The sequence below is a fragment of the Oncorhynchus gorbuscha genome, linkage group LG04, assembly GCF_021184085.1.
Source record: "Oncorhynchus gorbuscha isolate QuinsamMale2020 ecotype Even-year linkage group LG04, OgorEven_v1.0, whole genome shotgun sequence".
Taxonomy (NCBI): Eukaryota; Metazoa; Chordata; class Actinopteri; order Salmoniformes; family Salmonidae; genus Oncorhynchus; species Oncorhynchus gorbuscha.
The window spans coordinates 33905000-33925004 of NC_060176.1; the positions used below are offsets into that span (position 1 = coordinate 33905000).

Below are 20005 nucleotides of genomic sequence, written 5' to 3' on the forward strand. Positions count from 1 at the left end.
ACCACCACCAATTAGTCCAATCAAGGCAGTCATGACTTTCTTTGAATCACAAAGTGGTCCTTCTGTAGCTCAGTTGGTAGAGCATGGCGCTTGTAACGCCAGGGTAGTGGGTTCGATTCCCGGGACCACCCATACGTAGAATGTATGCACACATGACTGTAAGTCGCTTTGGATAAAAGAGTCTGCTAAATGGCATATATTATTATATTATATATTATTGCCAGCTATCACATCATCATAATCATATACAGAGAACCTGGAAGATTTAGGAAATGCAGTTCTATCAGGCCAATCAAATCATTTTCACATTATGCAAACATAAAACATGAAATGTCAACCACATACGTACATGATCCTCAAACAAACTTTTGTTAAAATTCTACTTCAGCATGTAGCCTACACATGACACATGACATTTGTTCTTGAAGAAGTCAGTCTTTATTGTGGCAAAGGAAGTTGGTTGTTGTATGCACCATTAAAGAGGTGGGAGGATTGCCATATTGCTATAGGATGCCTCAGTAACGTTTATGCAGGCAGTGTCTTTCAAATGTCTGAGACAGGATGCTTCTAAAGCCACTTGACCTGCCTCCTTCCCGTCATTGGAAAATCATCATGTCCGAATATAAGTAAACACATTTCAGAATGTTCACCAGTTTTCAAAGCATAGGCAATTGACCTCAATATAGTTTCTCAAAATGCATACATGGCATGATCACATGAAAGGTTACATAGCCCTTAAATATTTACTTATTTTATGTAATATTTTTTTCAAACAAATCAGGGATACAACAAAACCAGTCAAATAAAATGGACACACATTAAAGTGGCAATCAGCAGCTGAAACAATTAAGCGAACAATGGGTATATATCATTAATTCATAAGTCAAAAAATGTGTGTAGCTTGGGTCTAAGGGAATTCCATAGCGACAGCTTGCGAGATAAGTCATGCACTAATGGCGGTACCTGTTGGGGCTCCCAAGTGGCGCAGCGGTCTAAGTACATTTTGGGGCTCCCGAGTGGCGCAGTGGTCTAAGCCACTGCATCATGAGAGGTGTCACTACAGACCCTGGTTCGATTCCAGGCTGTATCGCAATCGGCCGTGATTGGGAGTCCCATAGGGCAGCGCACAATTGGCCCAGCATTGCCCGAGTTAGGGTTTGTCCAGGGTAGACCGTCATTGTAAATAAGAATTTGTTCTTAACTGACTTGCCTAGTGATTGGTCACTGTTTGCATCGCAGAAAAGTGAATAAACTATTAAATCCAGTTTTTAGATGCTACCTCCCACCTCCTCAAATCAAAACCAATTCTGGATTCTATATTGTGTTCTCATTTTGCGTTTCACACCTGTCTGTCAAGCTAATCAGCCACGGAATATAGGCACCCTGCGGGAAGTTGAGGAAATTTGCACGCACAAAGCGACAACAAAACATTGGCATCCATATTAGATTTTGATTTGGGGAGGGGGTTAGCATCTAAAAATGCAATTTGATAGTTTCTTCACTGCTCGGCGATGCAAATGGCAACCTATGAATCAGACCCGTCTACCGATTATGGATGTCATTTCGGATGCCGTCACGCATGTTTCTAGCATGTACGTTCATTGGACCATGGATTATCTCACAAGCTGTCGCAACGGAATGCCCTTAGACCCGGCTTATTAATCAAATTATTAATAAAGGTGTCTAAATTTGGGCAATCCATTGGGGGGGGGGGGGTAATGGCTAAATTGGAAAATATAAGTATCCTATAAAATGTATTGAATAGAAGAACTGTAACAAAGGGACAGGCTATGAATATCTGTATTGGGTCACCAAATGCAGAAACCATTTATCAGTCAAAAGGTCCAGGTATAATCTAGCTCATCATCCAATATATCCACGATATTGTCTTAATTTCCAAAAGGTGAAAAATGAAGATGGATATCCAGCATGGTTTTTAAGCTAAATTAACAGCAACATAAGATTAAGGTTGTAAGAGCAACATTATTGTACTGTATGGGACACACTTATAAGACAACTAATTCAAACCAGATTTAATACTGCAAAACTTTAAATATCTGAGGGTTATCAAGTGATGAAAGGCTGCATATTACCATTAACCAAGTGAAAATTAAAAAAAAGTTTTAAGTTAAACTCATGTGGCCTGAATCTGATAAAAGCATCTGAGTCATCAAAACTGTCTTCAGGGAATAAAGAACACAAATCATCATACAGTAGGACCAAAGAGAGGGTAAACTGCAGGCAGTATGATCCAAACCAGATACATTTCTGCAGTATCAGTTAAGCCGGCGCATGGATTACATTCCCACCAGCACCATCAAGTTTGTCTAAAATGTGAATTAAAATGTTTTACTTAACCAACACAAACTCCCCACTATGATCATCAAGGGCTTGTGTGTCATCATCTTGACATTCCTATGACAGTTGCTCAAGGTTAAGTGAAGTGTATGCAATTGGTAGCAGCGGTCTTATGTAGCCAAACATCTCTGCTTCTTGCAACAACAACAAAAAAGACACCTTGGAGTGGATCAGAAACTGGTCTGGTTCGTTTTACAACTCTGTATTGCAGGTGTGCCTCTTATGTCAAGTGACTGTATTTCCTGTGTGGATTTTGGCTGACTGCGTTTCCATGGGCTAGACTGGGGGTGGGGGCGCAGGTCTTTGAGGCACAAGTTGTGTTGCAGCAGGTGTTGGTCTAAGAGACAAATAAACAAACATTTGTCAATTGAGGGCTGACACTTACATCATATAAAAAGGTAGGCCTAGTAAGTAGTAAGTACAATCTTTACTTTGAGTAGGGAGGAGGTGGTCTGACAGCATAAGACGGCACAGAGACGGTCCTGCTCGTCTGCACAACCTGCAATGAACAAATATCACTCTCAGTGGAAGGTAACACAAAAACAACTTCAGCATAACAATTGTGAGCCTATGTATCGGGTGCAGGTAATGGCAGCTGTGGGTGGGTGTGAGGGTTAGGAATCATAACTGAGGAAAGATTGTAATGCAGGGATGAATACATGAGTAAACTCACTAAATAGTAGGATTCCCCAAACTAACATTCAATAAATGCAACATACCCTCAAAACACCTATTATTTGTCTATTTCAAGTTTACTAACATATTTGACTCTTATGTGAACAAAAAACTCCATTCCATCAAGATGAACAGAAAGTCTGCAATTGAAGTGAATAAATGTCTATATCCTGCTTTGAATTTGCCCTGAAAATGTGCAGCTATTTTCCACCACAGATAGAAGAGGTGGTAGAGAGACAAAAGGTGACAGAACAGAAAACCAATAAACACAAAGCAACTTGCTGTGATCTTACCACCAAACCTGGGTCAAATATAAAAGTCAAATACTTCCAAATGAGGTGCGCTTGTTTTGGCTTTGACTCTACACTTTTGGGACTATTCCATTGTTATAATTGTACCAGGCAAACTAAATAATGTGCAGCTCAAGCACTTTAAATGACTTTTTATATATTTTTAAAGATGTTCTATATTTTATTATACAGAGGAGAGATAGTGGGAAAGATAGATGTAGTGTGTGTCACAAAGGCATTGTGCCAGATTTGAACCCATGCACATGTGCAAACGGGTGTTGGTGGCAGCGGCACTAACTGCTAGATCACCCCAAACATGATAACTGAAAGTATTTTACATTTGTACGTGACCCAGGTCTGGTTACAACATTGATTAGTATGGGAGTAAATGACTACGGTTAGGATAGAATAGGACAGCATGCGCCCTACAGCAGAACAGCGGCAATTCAAAACTCCTCAGTTGAAAAGGCTATACTGAGCCACGTTGCATTACTGCTGTGTTTCTGCCACTCCAGTGGGCTGAGAGAGAATCCTCTATTTAAATTGGGTACAGTAGATGCCAAAACATTTAGCATGTATAGTTACATAAGCACATTCATCATTTTTAACTTTTCTACAGAAGAAAAGCCTAGAATAACACAGAAAGCCCAGAATATTCAAGTGGTGTTCAAATATTTGTGTTGTGTCTTATTCAGCAGAGCCCCAATGATTGGTAAAAAAGAAGAATAAAAGGGAATACAGAAGCAAAGCCCCACAGACCCTCTTAAGAGCAAATATGAGTATTTTACCTCCTCTGGTGGTAATAACTGAGCTTGGTGCTTTACATGGGGAAAGAAGAAGGAGCCTCGTCATTACCAAACAAAGAATCCATCAATACAGGTCTGCGTCACAAATGGCACCCCATTTAGTGCATAAAATTTGACCAGGGCCCATAGGACTCAACCAAAAGTTGTGTGTGTATAGGGACCCTGATCAAAAGTAGTGCACTATGGGTACAATTTGGGACTCAGATTAGGTCCGACTTTAAAGACTCACATTGAGGGAGAGGTTGTTGTCCTGGCACCACACTGCCAGGTCTCTGACCTCCTCCCTGTAGGCTGATCGGTGATCAGGCCTACCACTGTTGTTGTTGGAAAACTTGGTTTTGGAGTTGTGTGTGGCCACGCAGTCGTGGGTGAACAGGGAGTACAGGAAGAGACTAAGCACGCACCCGAGGGGCCCCCATGTTGAGGATCAGCGTAGCAGATGTGTTGTTGCCTTCCCTTACCACCTGGGGGCAGCCTGGCAGGAAGTACAGGATCCAGTTGCAGAGGGAGGTGTTTAGTCTCAAGGTCCTTAGCTTAGTGATGAGATTTGAGGGCACTATGGTGTTGAACGCTGAGCTGTAGTCAACGAACAGCATTCTCACTTAGGCGTTCCTTTTGTCCAGATAGGAAAGGGCAGTGTGGTGTGCAATAGAGAATGCATCATCTGCGGACCGGTTGGAGCGGTATGCAAATTCTAGTGGGTCTAGGGTTTCTGGGATGATGGTGTTGATGTGAGCCATGACCAGCCTTTCAAACAATGTTGACCTGTTTAAAGGTCTTACATTGGCTACAGAGAGCATGATCACACAGTCATCCGGAACTGCTGGGGATCTCATGCTTGGTTCAGTGTTGCTTGCCTCGGAGCACAGAAGGCATTTAGCTTATCTGGTAGGCTCGCATCACTGGGCAGCTCGCGGCTGGGTTTCCCTTTATAATCCGTAATAGTTTGCAAGCCCTGCCACATAAGACAAGCATCAGAGGTGGTATAGTAGGATTCAATCTTCGTCCTTTATTGACGCTTTGCCTGTTTGATGGTTCGTCGTGGGGGCATAGCGGGATTTCTTATCAGCGCCCAGATTAGTGTCCCAGATTAGCGGCAGCTCTTGCCTTTAGCTTGGTGCGGATGTTGCCTGTAATCCATGGCTTCTGGTTGGGATATGTACGTACGGTCACCGTGGGGACAACATCGTCGATGCACTTATTGATGAAGCTGGTGAATCTCAGAATACATTCCAGTCCGTTCTACCAAAACAGTCCTGTAGTTTAGTGTCCTCATCATCTGACCGCTTCCGTATTGACCGAGTCACTGGTACTTTCTGCTTGAGTTTTTGTTGTAAGCAGGAATCAGGAGGATATAATTATGTTAAGATTTGCCAAATGGAGGGTGAGCGAGAGCTTTGTACGCATCTCCATTTACATATTAGACATAGATTTACACATAGATTGGTACTGTTCAGAACCAAATTATTGGGAAATTATTTTGGTTGCAACCTCTGCTTTTCAGACAACCTGGTGCAAAGCCCGTTTAATGTTTCTCAGTCAAAGACAGACAGATGAGATACAGGGCGAGAATCTACTAGACTCAACTCTGTCATTTATGGGTTAGATAATTATTTTTTAAATTTTTGTGGTTTTAAAGATTACATCCATGCCACCATGAAACTTTCATGAGGAAAGTTTGGTGACTGAGACTCACTCTGTCTTTGACAATGGTGTTGGGGTTGGCTCTCGGAGGAGGGCCCCGGCTAGTGTTGGGCTGAGGTCTGCTGTCGGCCCTGTGCACAGGAGGTAAAAAACAAACAAGTATTTCCTATTATCAATGTGTGTTATGTGTTAATGTGTTAATTCAGATACAAATGCAAGATATAGATCTGTCATTTTCAGTAGCTAGGTTTCCATCTGATTGGCAACAGATTTTCATGCAAATATTCTGGAATCTGCATCAAGAAAATATGAGCATTTTCCCACCAGTGGTATGTTTCCACTAAATAGACTTGTTGCGGATAGAAATCAGTGTGTGATGAAGAAGTTCACACATATTTTACTTTCACACTCAGGTTTTCTTGTACAGAATAAACATTTAAAGTTCAATGTGTTTCCATCGCGTTTTCAACTGTACTGATAGTTTTGTAACAAAATCTATTGCGTTAAATAGCAAATGTGCCTACTCTGGTCTTGGCACCTGCGCTCTAGTCAACAGCTTGCAGATACAGTGCGGGTATGCTGTGAGGGTTGGCTAGTCTACATGACAAGATTATTACGGATAAGAGCGAGAATATTTTTATTTGTCAAACGGCAGTCAAGCATCGGTCACCATGTCACCAGTAGAAGACCCTCAATATTTGTAGGAAAGCGGCATTAAGCTCATCACCGTGCCACCACGTCGAACGAACAAAACATCTGTCGGCATTAATAAAATTATACCGAAACTTCCTGTTTCCATCACAGCTGTCGTGATTATGTTTTTAAACGACATGACTTTACTCGCTTAAAAATTGTGGATGGAAACGTGGTTAGTGACATCAAGTCTGACAAGCGGTAGATCTGTTCTATGTGTAATATTTGTATGCTTGGCCTTGCTTCCCCATAACGTTCGTTTTTGTTTCTTTGTAGCATCAACTTCAAAAGCTAAAAATATATGATTTGTTATTGAACACATATTTCACAGTGGTTTAGATGCTACACTTGCTTGTTGTGTCACGTAAGCTGGAATCAGGCAGAAACTTCAGAATTGTTGAAACCAGTAATCGTCAGAGCTAAATTCTACATATTGCATCTTTAAAGTAAGGCAAGGGCAATCATGAAATAAATATGGTGTATATGGCAAAAATTCAGAGTATTGAATAGAATAACATTTGGGACGCTGCTAATGGAATTTATATGTTTAAATGAACAATTAGAATATTCCACCCTGAAACCATATAATTGTATGAAATTGATTAGGATCATAAAATTATTATTAATGATGTGTGTAGTTTTAGTCAGAATTAGGGTAAAACAACAATTGTACAAAATGTCTCTATAGTATCTTAAACAGACTGTCTGGGCAAAATTCAGTGCCGACCTTGGCTAGGGGCCACAGAGATTTGGGAGAGGGCAGGAGTACTTCTCACGGCCTCCCCAATCTTGGGGGAGGACAGGGAGTGCTTCTCACGGTCTCCATAATATATGTCGGCTGGGTAGGGAGACAGTATGTGCGTAGGATACCTTCTGTTTGTGTGTGAAAGTATGTGCGTAAGGAGCCAGTATAAAATTAATGGTTTTGTACAATGAACTGCCGCTCTCGTGAATTTTTTTTTTGCTATCATAGCTGGGCCTCCGTCTGTTTCAGTCAACCAGTATCTTACAAATCCCTGGGTCGCAGACTGAGTAGTTTAATTGAATTGGGTTATGAAAACTGAGAACATATTTCTCATAACAGACACAGACTAAGAAAAGTTGATGAAGTGGCCTCACTCGTAGCCCTGGGATCTTTTCCTCCTGCAGAAGCGCCTCTGCAGCTCATTCCTCCTGAAGAAGACGAAGAGGCCCAGCGCCATCAGAGGCAGTACCAGAAAGAAGAAAACCAGCAGCCCATCCCTTGTGGCGGTGTCCTTGTCTGTAGGGGGTAGGAACCAACCGTCAGGGGTAGGGACCAGCAGTCCCAGTCAACCTGTCTAACAATACTGTACTTGAATGTATCCTGGGAAATAACATAGACTGACAAGGTCTTGCATCTCAACTGGCTTCAAGTAGCGTCTTATTGTCCTCTGTGAAAAATCTATTTTTAATCTGGACAGGTAAGACTAAATGAGTAAATTCTCATAGGCCATATTGCTTACACCCATTTGGTATCCAAAACACACAGATGTCTTCAGATCATAGCAGGTAGATTAGAAGATTCTTCTTTGGACTATGATTCAGATGCGCCCATGGAGTCTGCTCTGAGAGGGCCTTTGTGCTGGTCACTCACCGTTCCACGTAGGGCCGCTGTCCACGCTGCCGCCGTAACCTTTAGCTTCGCAGTAGGGCGGTGCCCAGCCGTTCTCACAGTGGCAGTTCCTGTTGCTGTTACACACCTAAAAGCGGAAAAGGCAAGCGTATTAGACAAAGCCCAGACACCTGTAGGACACACCCCGGGAGACGATTAATTTAGTAGTAGTGAATGACCTACCCCGTGACTGTGGCATTTCTTCTGGATATCACAGTCGTAGTTGAGCACATCGGCGCTCCGACAGTCGTAATTCAAACAGACCTGTGGAGCGATAACGTGAGAAGTCGCTTAGCTAAACGCTCCTACGAGAATGGAGAACAGCGTACCTAATTCTGTACGCAGACGCAAATAACTGCAACTGGGCTTTGCAACTACTGTATTGCCTGGAAATGGTCTCTAACAAAGATAAGACTATGGAATTGAATGGAATTTATTTGGGTGAAAAAAATTATACAATGTACAATAGCTCCCCAGAGGATAGCTCCTAAAACCAACCCATTTCCAAAGTGGTCCTGCAACTGGTTCGACTGGCACCTCTTACCTTGTTCTCCCCACACTTGGTCCCCTCGTTCACCATGCCAGGGTCTGGAACATCCGAACCCAGCAGAAAGTCAACACCCCAGCACTTGATTCCGGCAATGGGCGTCTGGATGATGGAGGGCTCTATGCCAAAGACGGTGACTGACTGGACGTTCTCACACTGTAGCTTCCCACACATTGCATTCCTATACAGTGACAGACAGGTGCACACACAAGTACACATTTTCCTCATGCCGTCAACATACATTGTTGACAACTGTATTTGCTGCCAATTATACATTGACAAGAATGCAAGTCACAGAATTTGTCTGACCTGCTCTCACACTTCTTGTAGCCATTGTTCTGGTAGCCGCAGTTTCCAAAACGATCCCCCTTGGAGTTGACATCTTTGAAACACACCTCTGAGGCAGCCTTTGCCTCTGTACAACAAGTGGGAAATGGATGAATTTACAGTACAGTGTCCATTGATTTATTTGCACTGATTTGTCTATAAATATTGTACTACCAGGAGAAAGAGAGTAGGAACAGCAGGGAGAACAATTGTACCATTAGAGGGCACTCATAAGCAATTGTTCTGGACATTGTGATTTAGAAGGCAGCAGAATTCCTCTTATGCAGAGCAAAGGGGAACTCACTTGGGCCAAAGATTGCCCGGCATTGTCCATCGTAGTGCTGGCACTTCCCGTTGTAGCAGTAGGCCTTATCCACTTTGCAGGGGTGGCCATTCTGCTTGAAGACGTCGCTTGGACACAGTGCAGATGAGCCGTTGCAGTACTCCGAGAGGTCGCACTCATCATTGCTACCTCTACACACTGAGCCCCCTGGCAAATACTAAGAGAGTAAAAGGCATCACATGAACAGTGTGAATATTATAAACAGTTCAAACTGTTCAAACTAACTTCAGTACTTTAGCTGGGCTTTACTGAGTTTGCCTGCTGCAATGAAAGTAAATGAAATAGTTACAAAACTGCAAACCCAGCCTACAGTGCCATCAGAAAGTATTCACACCCCTTGACTTTCCCCACATTTTGTTTTGTTACAGCCTGAATTTTAAATTGATTAAATGTAGATTTGTGTCACTGATCTACACATAATACCCCACAATGTCAAAGGGTAAATGTGTTATTAGAAAGGTTTACAAATTATTAAAAATGAAAAGCTGAAATGTCTAGAGTCAATAAGTATTCAACCCCTTTCTTATGGCAAGCCTAAATAAGTTGAGTAAAAATGTGCATAAGAAGTCACATAATACGTTGCATGGACTCACTGTGTGCAATAATAGTGTTTCATTAACATGATTTTTAAATGACTACCCCATCTCTGTACCCCACACATACAACTAATCTGTAATGTCCCTCAGTCAAGCAGTGAATTTCAAGCACAGATTCAAGACCAGGGAGGTTTTCTATGGTTCGCATAGAAGGGCACCCGTTGGTAGATGGGTAAAAAAAAGAAGCCCTTTGCGCATGGTGAAGTTATTAATTACACTTTGTATGGTGTATCAATACACTCAGTCATTACAAAGATACAGGCTTCCTTCCTAACTCAGTTGCTGGAGAGGAAGGAAACCACTCAGGAATTTCACCATGAGGCGAATGGTGACTTAAAAACAGTTACCGAGTTTAATGGCTGTGATAAGAGAACACTGAGGATGAATCAACAACATTGTAGTAACTCCACAACATTAACCTAAATAACAGTGAAAAGAAGGAAGCCTGTACAGAATACAAGTATTCCAAAACATGCAGCTTGTTTGCAATAAGGCACTAAAGTAATACTGAATTATCTTTAGCAAATAAATTAACTGTTTCTCCTGAATATGAAGCATTATGCTTGGGGAAAATCCAATACAACACGTCACGGAGTACCAGCCTTCATATTTTCACGCATGGTGTTGGCTGCATAATGTTATGGGTATGTTAGTCATCGGCAAGGACAAGGGAGTTTTTTTAATATACAAATAAACGGAACAGAGCTAAGCACAGGCAAAATCCTACAGGAAAACCTGGTTCAGTCTGCTTTCCAGACACTGGGAGACACATTCACCTTTCAGCATGACAATTACCCAAAACACAAGGCCAGATATTCCCCCGGAGTTGCTTACAAAGACAACATTGAATGTTCCGAGTGGCCTAGTTACAGTTTTGACTTAAATTGGCTTAAAAAAATCTATGGCAAGATTTGAAAATGGCAATGATCAACACCAACTTGAAAGAGCTTGAAGAATTTTTGAAAGAATAATGGACAACTATTATAAACTCAGCAAAAAAAGAAACGTCCATTTTTCAGGACACAGTCTTTCAAAGATAATTCTGTTTCCCATGCTTGTTCAATTAACCATAAACAATGAATGAACATGCACCTGTGGAACGATTGTTAAGACACTAACAGCTTACAGACGGTAGACAATTAAGGTCACAGTTATGAAAACATAGGACATTAAAGAGGCCTTTCTACGGACTGTGAAAAACACCAAAAGAAAGATAACCAGGGTCCCTGCTCATCAGCGTGGACATGCCTTAGGCATGCTGCAAGGAGGCATGAGGACTGCAGATGTGGCCAGGGCAAATAATTGCAATGTCCGTACTGTGAGACGCCTAAGACCGCCTTACAGGGAGACAGGACGGATAGCTGATCATCCTCGCAGTGGCAGACCACGTGTAACAACACCTGCACAGGATCGGTACATCCAAACATCACACCTGCGGGACAGGTACAGGATGGCAACAGCAACTGCCCGAGTTACACCAGGAACGCACAATCCCCTCCATCAGTGCTCAGACTGTCCGCAATAGGCTGAGAGAGGCTCGACTGAGGGCTTGTAGGCCTGTTGTAAGGCAGGTCCTCAACAGAAGTCATCGGCAACAACGTAGCCTATGGGCACAAACCCACCATCGCTGGGCCCAGACAGGACTGGCAAAAAGTGCTCTTCACTGACGAGTCGCGGTTTTGTCTCACCAGGTGTGATGGTCGAAGGAATGAGCGTTACACCGGTACTCTGGAGCAGGATCGATTTGGAGGCGGAGGGTCCGTCATGGTCTGGGGTGGTGTCTCACAGCATCTTTGTCATTGCAGGCAATCTCAACGCTGTGCGTTACATGGAAGACAGCCTCCTCCCTCATGTGGTACTCATTCTGACATAACCCTCCAGCATGACAATGCCACCAGCCATACTGCTCGTTTTGTGCGTGATTTCCTGCAAGACAGGAACGTCAGTGTTCTGCCATGGCCAGCGAAGAGCCCGGATCTCAATCCCATTTTGCACGTCTGAGACCTGTTGGATCGGAGGGTGAGGGCTATGGCCATTCCCCCCCAGATGCTGAGTGTTACTTTTGATTTTGACCCCCCCTCTTTGTTCAGGGACACATTATTCCATTTCTGCTTGTCACATGTCTGTGGAACTTGTTGAGTTTATGCCTCAGTTGCTGAATCTTATGTTCATACAAATATGTTAAGTTTGCTGAAAATAAACGCAGTTGACAGTGAGAGGACATTTATTCTTTTGTTTAGTTTACAATCCAGGTGTGCAAAGCTCTTAGAGACTTACCCAGAAAGACTCACAGCTGTAATCATCAAAGGTGATTCTAACATGTATTGACTCAGGGGGGTTGAATACTTACCTAATCTAGGTACAGGTGCATTCATGAAGTATTCAGACCCCTCCCCCCTTTCCACATTTTGTTACTAATAGCACTATTCAAAAAAAAATCTACATTAAATCTACACACAATACCCCATAATTACAAAGCCATATTTACGTAAGTACTCAGACCCTTTGCTATAAAATATGAAATTGAGCTCAGGTACATTCTGTTTCCATTGATCATCCTTGAGATGTTTCTACAACTTGTTTGGAGTCTACCTGTGGTAAATTCAATTGATTGGACATGATTTGGAAAGGCACACACCTGTCTATATAAAGGTCCCACAGTTGACAGTGCATGTCGGAGCAAAAACCTAGCCAAAAACCTAGCCATAATGTCGAAGGAACTGTCCGTAGACAGGATTGTGTCGAGGCGGAGATCTGGGGAAGGGTACCAAAAAAATTCTCTAGCGTTGAAGGCCAAGAAAACAGTAGCCTCAATCATTCTTAAATGGAAGAAGTTTGGAACAGCCGAGACTCTTCCTAGAGCTGGTTGCCCGCCCAAACTGAGTAATCGGGGGAGAAGGGCCTTGGTCAGGAAGGTGAACAAGAACCCAATGGTCACTGACAGAGCTCCAGAATTCCTCTGTGGAGATGGGAGAACCTTAAAGAAGGACAACCATCTCTGCAGAACTCCACCAATCAGACATATATTTAATTAAGTCCTGAGCACCCTGGAGCAGGTTCTCAGACTGGGGGGAAGGTTCACCTTCCATCAGGCCAATGATCCTAAGCACACAGCCAAAACAACGTAGGAGTGGCTTCGGGACAAGTCTCTGAATTTCCTTGAGTGGCCCAGCCAGAGCCCGGACTTGAACCCGATCGAACATCTCTGGAGAGACCTGAAAATAGCTGTGCAGCGACGCTCACCATCCAACCTGACAGAACTTGAGGGGATCTGCAGAGAAGAATGGGAGAAACTCCCCAAATACAGGTGTGCTAAGCTTGTAGCGTCATACCCAAGAAGACTCAAGGGTGTAATTGCTGCCTAAGGTGCTTCAACAAAGTACTACTGGCTCTGAATACTTATGTAAATGTGATATTTCTTTTATACACACATATTATATATATATAAAAAATGTTTTTGCTCCATCATTATGGGGTATTGTGTGTAGATTGATGAGGGAAAAATAAATGTAACCAATTACAGAAAAGCTTTAATGTAACAAAATGTGGAAAAGGTCAAGGGGTCTGAATACTTTCAGAATAAACTGTATATTAGTGTTTTATTTTCCATAATTAAAAAGTTTGACATTTTCTTCCACTTTGACAGAGTATTTTGTGTAGATCGTAGACAGAAAATTATAATTAAATCCATTTTAATCGCACTTTGTAACAACAAATGGTGGAAAAGTCGAGAGGCATGAATACTTTTTGAAGGCACTGTAACTAGCAAATTAGGTAGACGAAAGCAAACGCTAAAAGTATTTGAAAAAAGCTTAATCGTATTTAATTATCGAAGTATCTGTTGAATATTGCTGCTGTTCAAACTCCTGTCCCTAAGTTGTAGTTCATGTAAAAAAAATCTGATGGTTGACTTGGTTTTTAATACCAAATAACATAGACAGCAGTGCTACACTAAATGGAAGTTACCTGACAATTTTTACAGCACTCTCCATAAGCACACTGTGCTCCACCCTTGAGCTTGCAGGTCTTGGCTTCACAGCACGGGTCCTTCTCACATTCCTGTAGGGGGAGAAACAAACACCATGAACAATCAGTGAGCAGGAGGCCACCATCACAGACTATTACGGCATTCTTCAAAAATACTGCTGTAGTCCGAAATGGCACCCTACTCCCTATATCAGGGATCGTCAACTGGCGACAGTAGTTCAGTAGTCAATTCAGGCACTGTTATATGGGATGGTAAATAACATTGTGGCTGATACAAGTTAGCTAGTCTTGGCTGTAGCCGATTATCATCTCACTCTCTATATGTTTTTTAAAGTAGTCAAATGTCCCATATTCCTAGCACGCCTTGTGACTTTACAAACTTGTTGAATACATTATGCAGTATGTTTTGTTTGTGTTTTAGATGATGTTGTGACCAGTAGAAATTAATGGTAAATAATGTATTGTGTCATTTTTATTTTGAATATATTTCTGAAAACTTCTATATTAATGTGAATGCTACCATGATTACAGATAATCATGGATCTTGAATAATGATGAGTGAAAAAGTTTGAGGTCATACCACCAAGATATGCGAATCTCTAACCATTACCAATAACAGGGGAGGTTAGGATTTTTGGAGAGTATGATATTAATCCCTCTAACTTTCTCACTCATCATTCATGATTATCTGTAATTATGGTAGCACTTTAGAGCCCTGTCTATGGGCCTATCATCATATCAGTGTTGGAGTATATTCAATTTTAAATTTAGTCAATTCAGGAAGTAAATGGAAGTTACAATTCCTCTTTTTCAGTTTACTTCCTGAATTGACTTTCCTGAAATGAAAATGATACCAACGTTGCACCATATCACTTTGTAACGGTCACCTTGTCTGAGCCACAGTCACACTCCTCTCCCATGTCCACCAGTTTGTTGCCACAGTAGGGGGCGCTGTAGCCCTCTTCCGGACGCGGGATGTTAAGCAGGCAGCTTCCCCCCGTGTTCAGGATCATCTTCTCAAAGTCGTCGGCGCTGCAGCTGCTGAAGTTCCGCGAGCCACTGAGAGGGAGTAAGAGACAGAAGAAGCTGGGTTAGTACCAGGATATGTGATGGTGTAGAGTGAAGTTTCCCCGAGACGACACTGATGCATTTTCCCCACTAATGGTTAAAGCTAGGATTGGGGCTGGGGAAGCTGATCCCAGATATGTTTTTTGGGGAAACTTTGCACCACAGCAATATTTGACCCTCCTTATGTAAGGACAGATCAGATGGGAAAAGTGGTGAAATTAGTCTGAGGGTCGAGGAAAACTCACGTGGCGCCCGAGTTCATAATACAACTGGTGACCCCGCAGTGGCAGTTACGCTCGTTGTCGTGGTTCATGCCCAGGTTGTGGCCCAGCTCGTGGGCCACGATGGACGCAAAGGACGGGATGTTGTTGTTGGTGAACTGAAGGCAGAGAAAGACAAAGAACACTCATTAGAAATCAAATGAGGGCTATAGGCTAAACAGCGTTGGACACACAATTCATACATCCCAAATGGCACACTATTCCCTATATAGTGCACTAAATTTGACCAGGCTCTGATCAAAAGTAGTGCACTACATAGGGAAAAGGGTGCCAATTGCAACACACACCCTGCCCATCTTTACTCTAATCGCGTGTAAGACCAGTTCAACTTGACTTGGGTGTTTAAGGGCTGTCCACACCAAGGATGATAACTATAACAATAATGAGTGAACAAGAGTGTTCACACTACAGCGGTAACTACAAAAGCAGTTGAGAATGATAACAAGAGCCAATGTTTGGATCACTTTCAGAGAGATTCTTTCCCTGACCCTCCGACGATAAAACATTGACATCCAATCAAAAACGCATTCTATTGAAGTGTTCTTGGTTGTAGGTGCGCGAGAATGCTCGAAGAGGAGAGAGTGGAGTCAATAGTGGAGCTTTGATTCTTGCACGTTGACAGGTTAATATTTTTAGCACTAATAAGCTTCTTAATTTGGCTACACAACTATAGCCTCTATCTTCCAGCGGTTACAGTGCGCAATAGACTAACGTAACCTCACCCCATTCCGTACAAATGTGCGTAACCCCCGAAATTCAAACGAGGATGCATTGAAAACTAAATGGGACTGTAGTGACTGTTGGCATCAAAATCCGGGGTGTGAACTACGTTTCAATTCAACGTTGATTGACATGGTAATGGACTAACAGTATTGGAGAAAAGATGAGAAAACTGACCCCTCTGACGCTGTACGTTACATTGTGACGTGTCACTACGTAACGTATAGCTTGCATTTGCAACTCATTATTTAACATCCTCATCCCTACTCCGTTCTCGTGAAATTCCAGGAAAAGCTATAGGCTACAAAAGCCTTAGGACGTTTATTTCATGTATTTTTTATTCTAGTCCTAATAGCCTTCACATGGAGAGAAGCAGGCCTGCTGCTGTTAATTGCTGAATGTATGCCAAATGAACTGTCGGGGATCACTTTTGGCAAGGGATAACATTTTTGCAATGGAAATGGTTGCACAGACAGAGATGAGCAGAGTGAAAAAGATCCAAACAAATTGACAACCAGCAGAAAAATAGAATAGAATCACTTGCAAACCACTTGAGCAACGAGGAAAGTAATAACGTTAAAAAAAGGTGGAGACTTTCCTATAGCGTGGATGCTTGCCAACGTTTTATAGTTAAATTATACCTATCATCCTTAGTGTGGATGCTCACCAACGTTTTATAGTTAAATTATACCTATCATTATAGTTATCATCCTTAGTGTGGATGCTCACCAACGTTTTATAGTTAAATTATACCTATCATTAAAATTATCATCCTTAGTGTGGATGCCTGCAAAAAATAAAGGCATCAGTTTCTATATAATGAAAGGCTGTTTAGTATCTATCGAACAAGAAGCAACTACGCAGAGACATGCACGGAGTGTGAGGTGAGGATATTAAAGGAACACTACACTCAAAAACTATATCTGTTAGTATTTTGGTCATTAGTTCACTGTTAATGCAATCCCCCAAAATGTTGCATGTCAGCAGTTAAGATGGAGCACTTTCAGTACAGAGAAATAACAGGTATGAAGATGTGTTTTACATGACATGATGCATTTGGGAGAGTAATCAGTGGAGTCCCAAGGGAGCAACTGTTAATTGGAAACACAACGACAAGGTTCCAGTTTAACAAACTTTGCTATACCATATGAACACACTACAAGGTAGCCATCGCACTCCAGGCTAGGTCCATCAACAGCAAGACTTCCTGCGCAGGCGCACACTTGACAGAGTGATGGCACCATAATAACAGAAATATAGGGATACTTAAAACATGAACTAAACAATCTCCCACTTTTCTTTAAAGACAAATAAAACAACATAATTAAATGTCCAAGATTATTCAAGTTCCCCATTACAAATGGGTTGTGTGACAAAGTTTTTATTTGTTTTACTCAAGCTTCCACTTTCCATTACTGAGAGCTTGTAGTAGCACAAGACTGGATGCTCCTTTTTTAGTCAGACAGTGGTCGACCATAGCATCCGCTGGATTCTATGTGCTTGAATAAGTTCCTTGAATGCTGCTAATCTCAAGATTAAGTATTTTCTCTGTAACAGACTTGGTTAACTTCACAGCATCAAATAATGAGTAGTTGTCAGTGACACAAACTACAGGTAGAATGTGCCGTTTTGTCTCATCAGTGGTAAGCTCTGAGAAGAGGGCTGCAAGAAAGATAACATTGTCAATTCCATCCGCAAGAGCAAGAGTTTCTCCAGCAAGTGTGCTTCGGACAACTCTTCTTATCCTTATCCTGCTGTCAGGAAACAGCAGAGGGAACACCCCCCTATCCACATCGATGGAACAGTAGTGGAGAGGGTAGCAAGTTTTAAGTTCCTCGGCGTACACATCACAGACAAACTGAATTGGTCCACCCACACAGACAGCATCGTGAATAAGGCGCAGCAACCCTAACCCAACCTCAGGAGGCTGAAGAAATTCGGCTCGTCACCTAAAGCACTCACAAACTTCTACATGTAACAGAATAACTTTACGTCCCCTCGCCCATACCCGGGCGCGAACCAGGGACCCTCTGCACACATCGACAACAGTCACCCTCGAAGCATCGTTACCCATCGCTCCACAAAAGCCGCGGCCCTTGCAGAGCAAGGGGAACTACTACTTTTACATTTAACATTACATTATACTACTTCAAGGTCTCAGAGCAAGTGACGTAACCGATTGAAACGCTATTTAGCGCACACCGCTAACTAAGCTAGCCGTTTCACATCCGTTACATACAGATGCACAATCGAGAGCATCCTGTCGGGCTGTATCACCGCCTGGTACGGCAACTGCTCCGCCCACAACCGTAAGGCTCTCCAAAGGGTAGTGAGGTCTGCACAACGCATCACCGGGGGAAAACTACCTGCCCTCCAGGACACCTACACCACCCGATGTCACAGGAAGGCCATAAAGATCATCAAGGACAACAACCACCCGAGCCACTGCCTGTTCACCCCGCTATCATCCAGAAGGCGAGGTCAGTACAGGTGCATCAAAGCTGGGACCGAGAGACTGAAAAACAGCTTCTATCTCAAGGCCATCAGACTGTTAAACAGCCAACACTAACATTGAGTGGCTGCTGCCAACACACTGACTCAATTCCAGCCACTTTAATAATGGGAATTGATGGGAAATGATGTAAAATATATCACTAGCCACTTTAAACAATGCTACCTAATATAATGTTACATACCCTACATTATTCATCTCATATGTATGTATATACTGTACTCTATATCATCTACTGCATCTTTATGTAATACATGTATGACTAGCCACTTTAACTATGCCACTTTGTTTACATACTCATCTCATATGTATATACTGCACTCAATACCATCTACTGTATCTTGCTTATACCGCTCTGTACCATCACTCATTCACATATCTTTATGTACATATTCTTTATCCCCTTACACTTGTGTCTATAAGGTAGGAGTTTTGGAATTGTTAGCTAGATTACTTGTTGGTTATTACTGCATTGTCGGAACTAGAAGCACAAGCATTTCGCTACACTCGCATTAACATCTGCTAACCATGTGCATGTGACAAATAAAATGTGATTTGATTTGACTGCCAAAAGGTGAGAATCTTCCTCCTTCACCCATTAACACGATTAGATGTCCACCTTGTGTGCCTCCATCTGTAAGGTTCCCTAGGGAAGCATCAATGAAGACAACTAGTTTCAAATAGTCACCTTTTCCAACAAGCTGAAACTTTAAAGTCACTTGTTGTAATTTCAGTTTACGAACAACTTTGTTTGTCTCGAATGGTTTGTACAGTGGCGTGTTTTGTGTTAGATGCCAAGTTGCAACCATCAAATATCAGGTCTACTCTGTCTAGCAACCTATAGGACAATTTCTATCTTTGACCTCAATTGATCAGCTTCAATTCTACAGAGAGGGTAATTCCTTTGTACGGCTCTTGATGAATCTGTGGATGGGTTGAAGATTCTTTTATATAGCTCTCCTGTTGCATCAGTATTGCTCCATTAACTGTAATAAACTATATGCCAACACAACAAAAGTTATCATGTTCCTCACGGCCGACCTGGAAAACAGCTTTGAGGTGTGGAGTCACAGTTGTAGCAAAGGTCTGTGAGCCACCCCTGATAAAGTCATCAACATGACAGGCAAGTACTCCAGTCACATTGCAGTCTTGATCAAGCCAATAGAAGACAGCAGGATCCACTTGTGACATTTTCCCACCTCTATTCAGCATTGTTGCCTTGACTTTGTTGTACCAGTAGAGTGATGCATCTGCCAGGCCATACACACACTTGTTTAGTTTCCACAGTGTTCCTTCGGTCTTAGCTTCAGGCGGAGGTCGGATGTGAATGTCCCTTGACAGCTCTGTTCCCTGCAAAAATGCAGATTTGATGTCTATGGGAATTAAGTTTACATTTTTTCTGGCAGATCACTGTCATCAGCAATCGGAGTGACTCTGAGGCGCATGTCGGTGACTCTTTTGAGAGTTCTTTAGCAGCCAGCTCCTCAAAACCTCTAGCCACTAGACATGCTTTAGGCACTATTCC

General features: G+C 42.3%; 1 protein-coding gene across 2 annotated transcripts in view; it reads right to left on the reverse strand.

Moving 5' to 3' along the window:
• Positions 1-419: 419 nt before the first annotated feature.
• adam9 (ADAM metallopeptidase domain 9) overlaps positions 420-20005 on the reverse strand; it is a 77496-nt gene continuing 57910 nt past the window's right edge. Inside the window, exons 11-23 of one of the 2 annotated variants that reach the window (XM_046346554.1) lie at positions 15213-15346; positions 14787-14958; positions 13879-13971; positions 9278-9473; positions 8956-9061; positions 8644-8827; positions 8283-8363; positions 8082-8187; positions 7586-7727; positions 5826-5904; positions 4112-4141; positions 2790-2857; positions 420-2695 (exon numbers count right to left, since the gene is read on the reverse strand). In XM_046346554.1, the coding sequence (XP_046202510.1) occupies positions 2635-2695; positions 2790-2857; positions 4112-4141; positions 5826-5904; positions 7586-7727; positions 8082-8187; positions 8283-8363; positions 8644-8827; positions 8956-9061; positions 9278-9473; positions 13879-13971; positions 14787-14958; positions 15213-15346 (1452 nt within the window). In that variant the 3' untranslated portion in view covers positions 420-2634. The remainder of the gene's footprint in view (positions 2696-2789; positions 2858-4111; positions 4142-5825; positions 5905-7585; positions 7728-8081; positions 8188-8282; positions 8364-8643; positions 8828-8955; positions 9062-9277; positions 9474-13878; positions 13972-14786; positions 14959-15212; positions 15347-20005) is intronic. The other variant, XM_046346555.1, reaches the window with a different exon arrangement.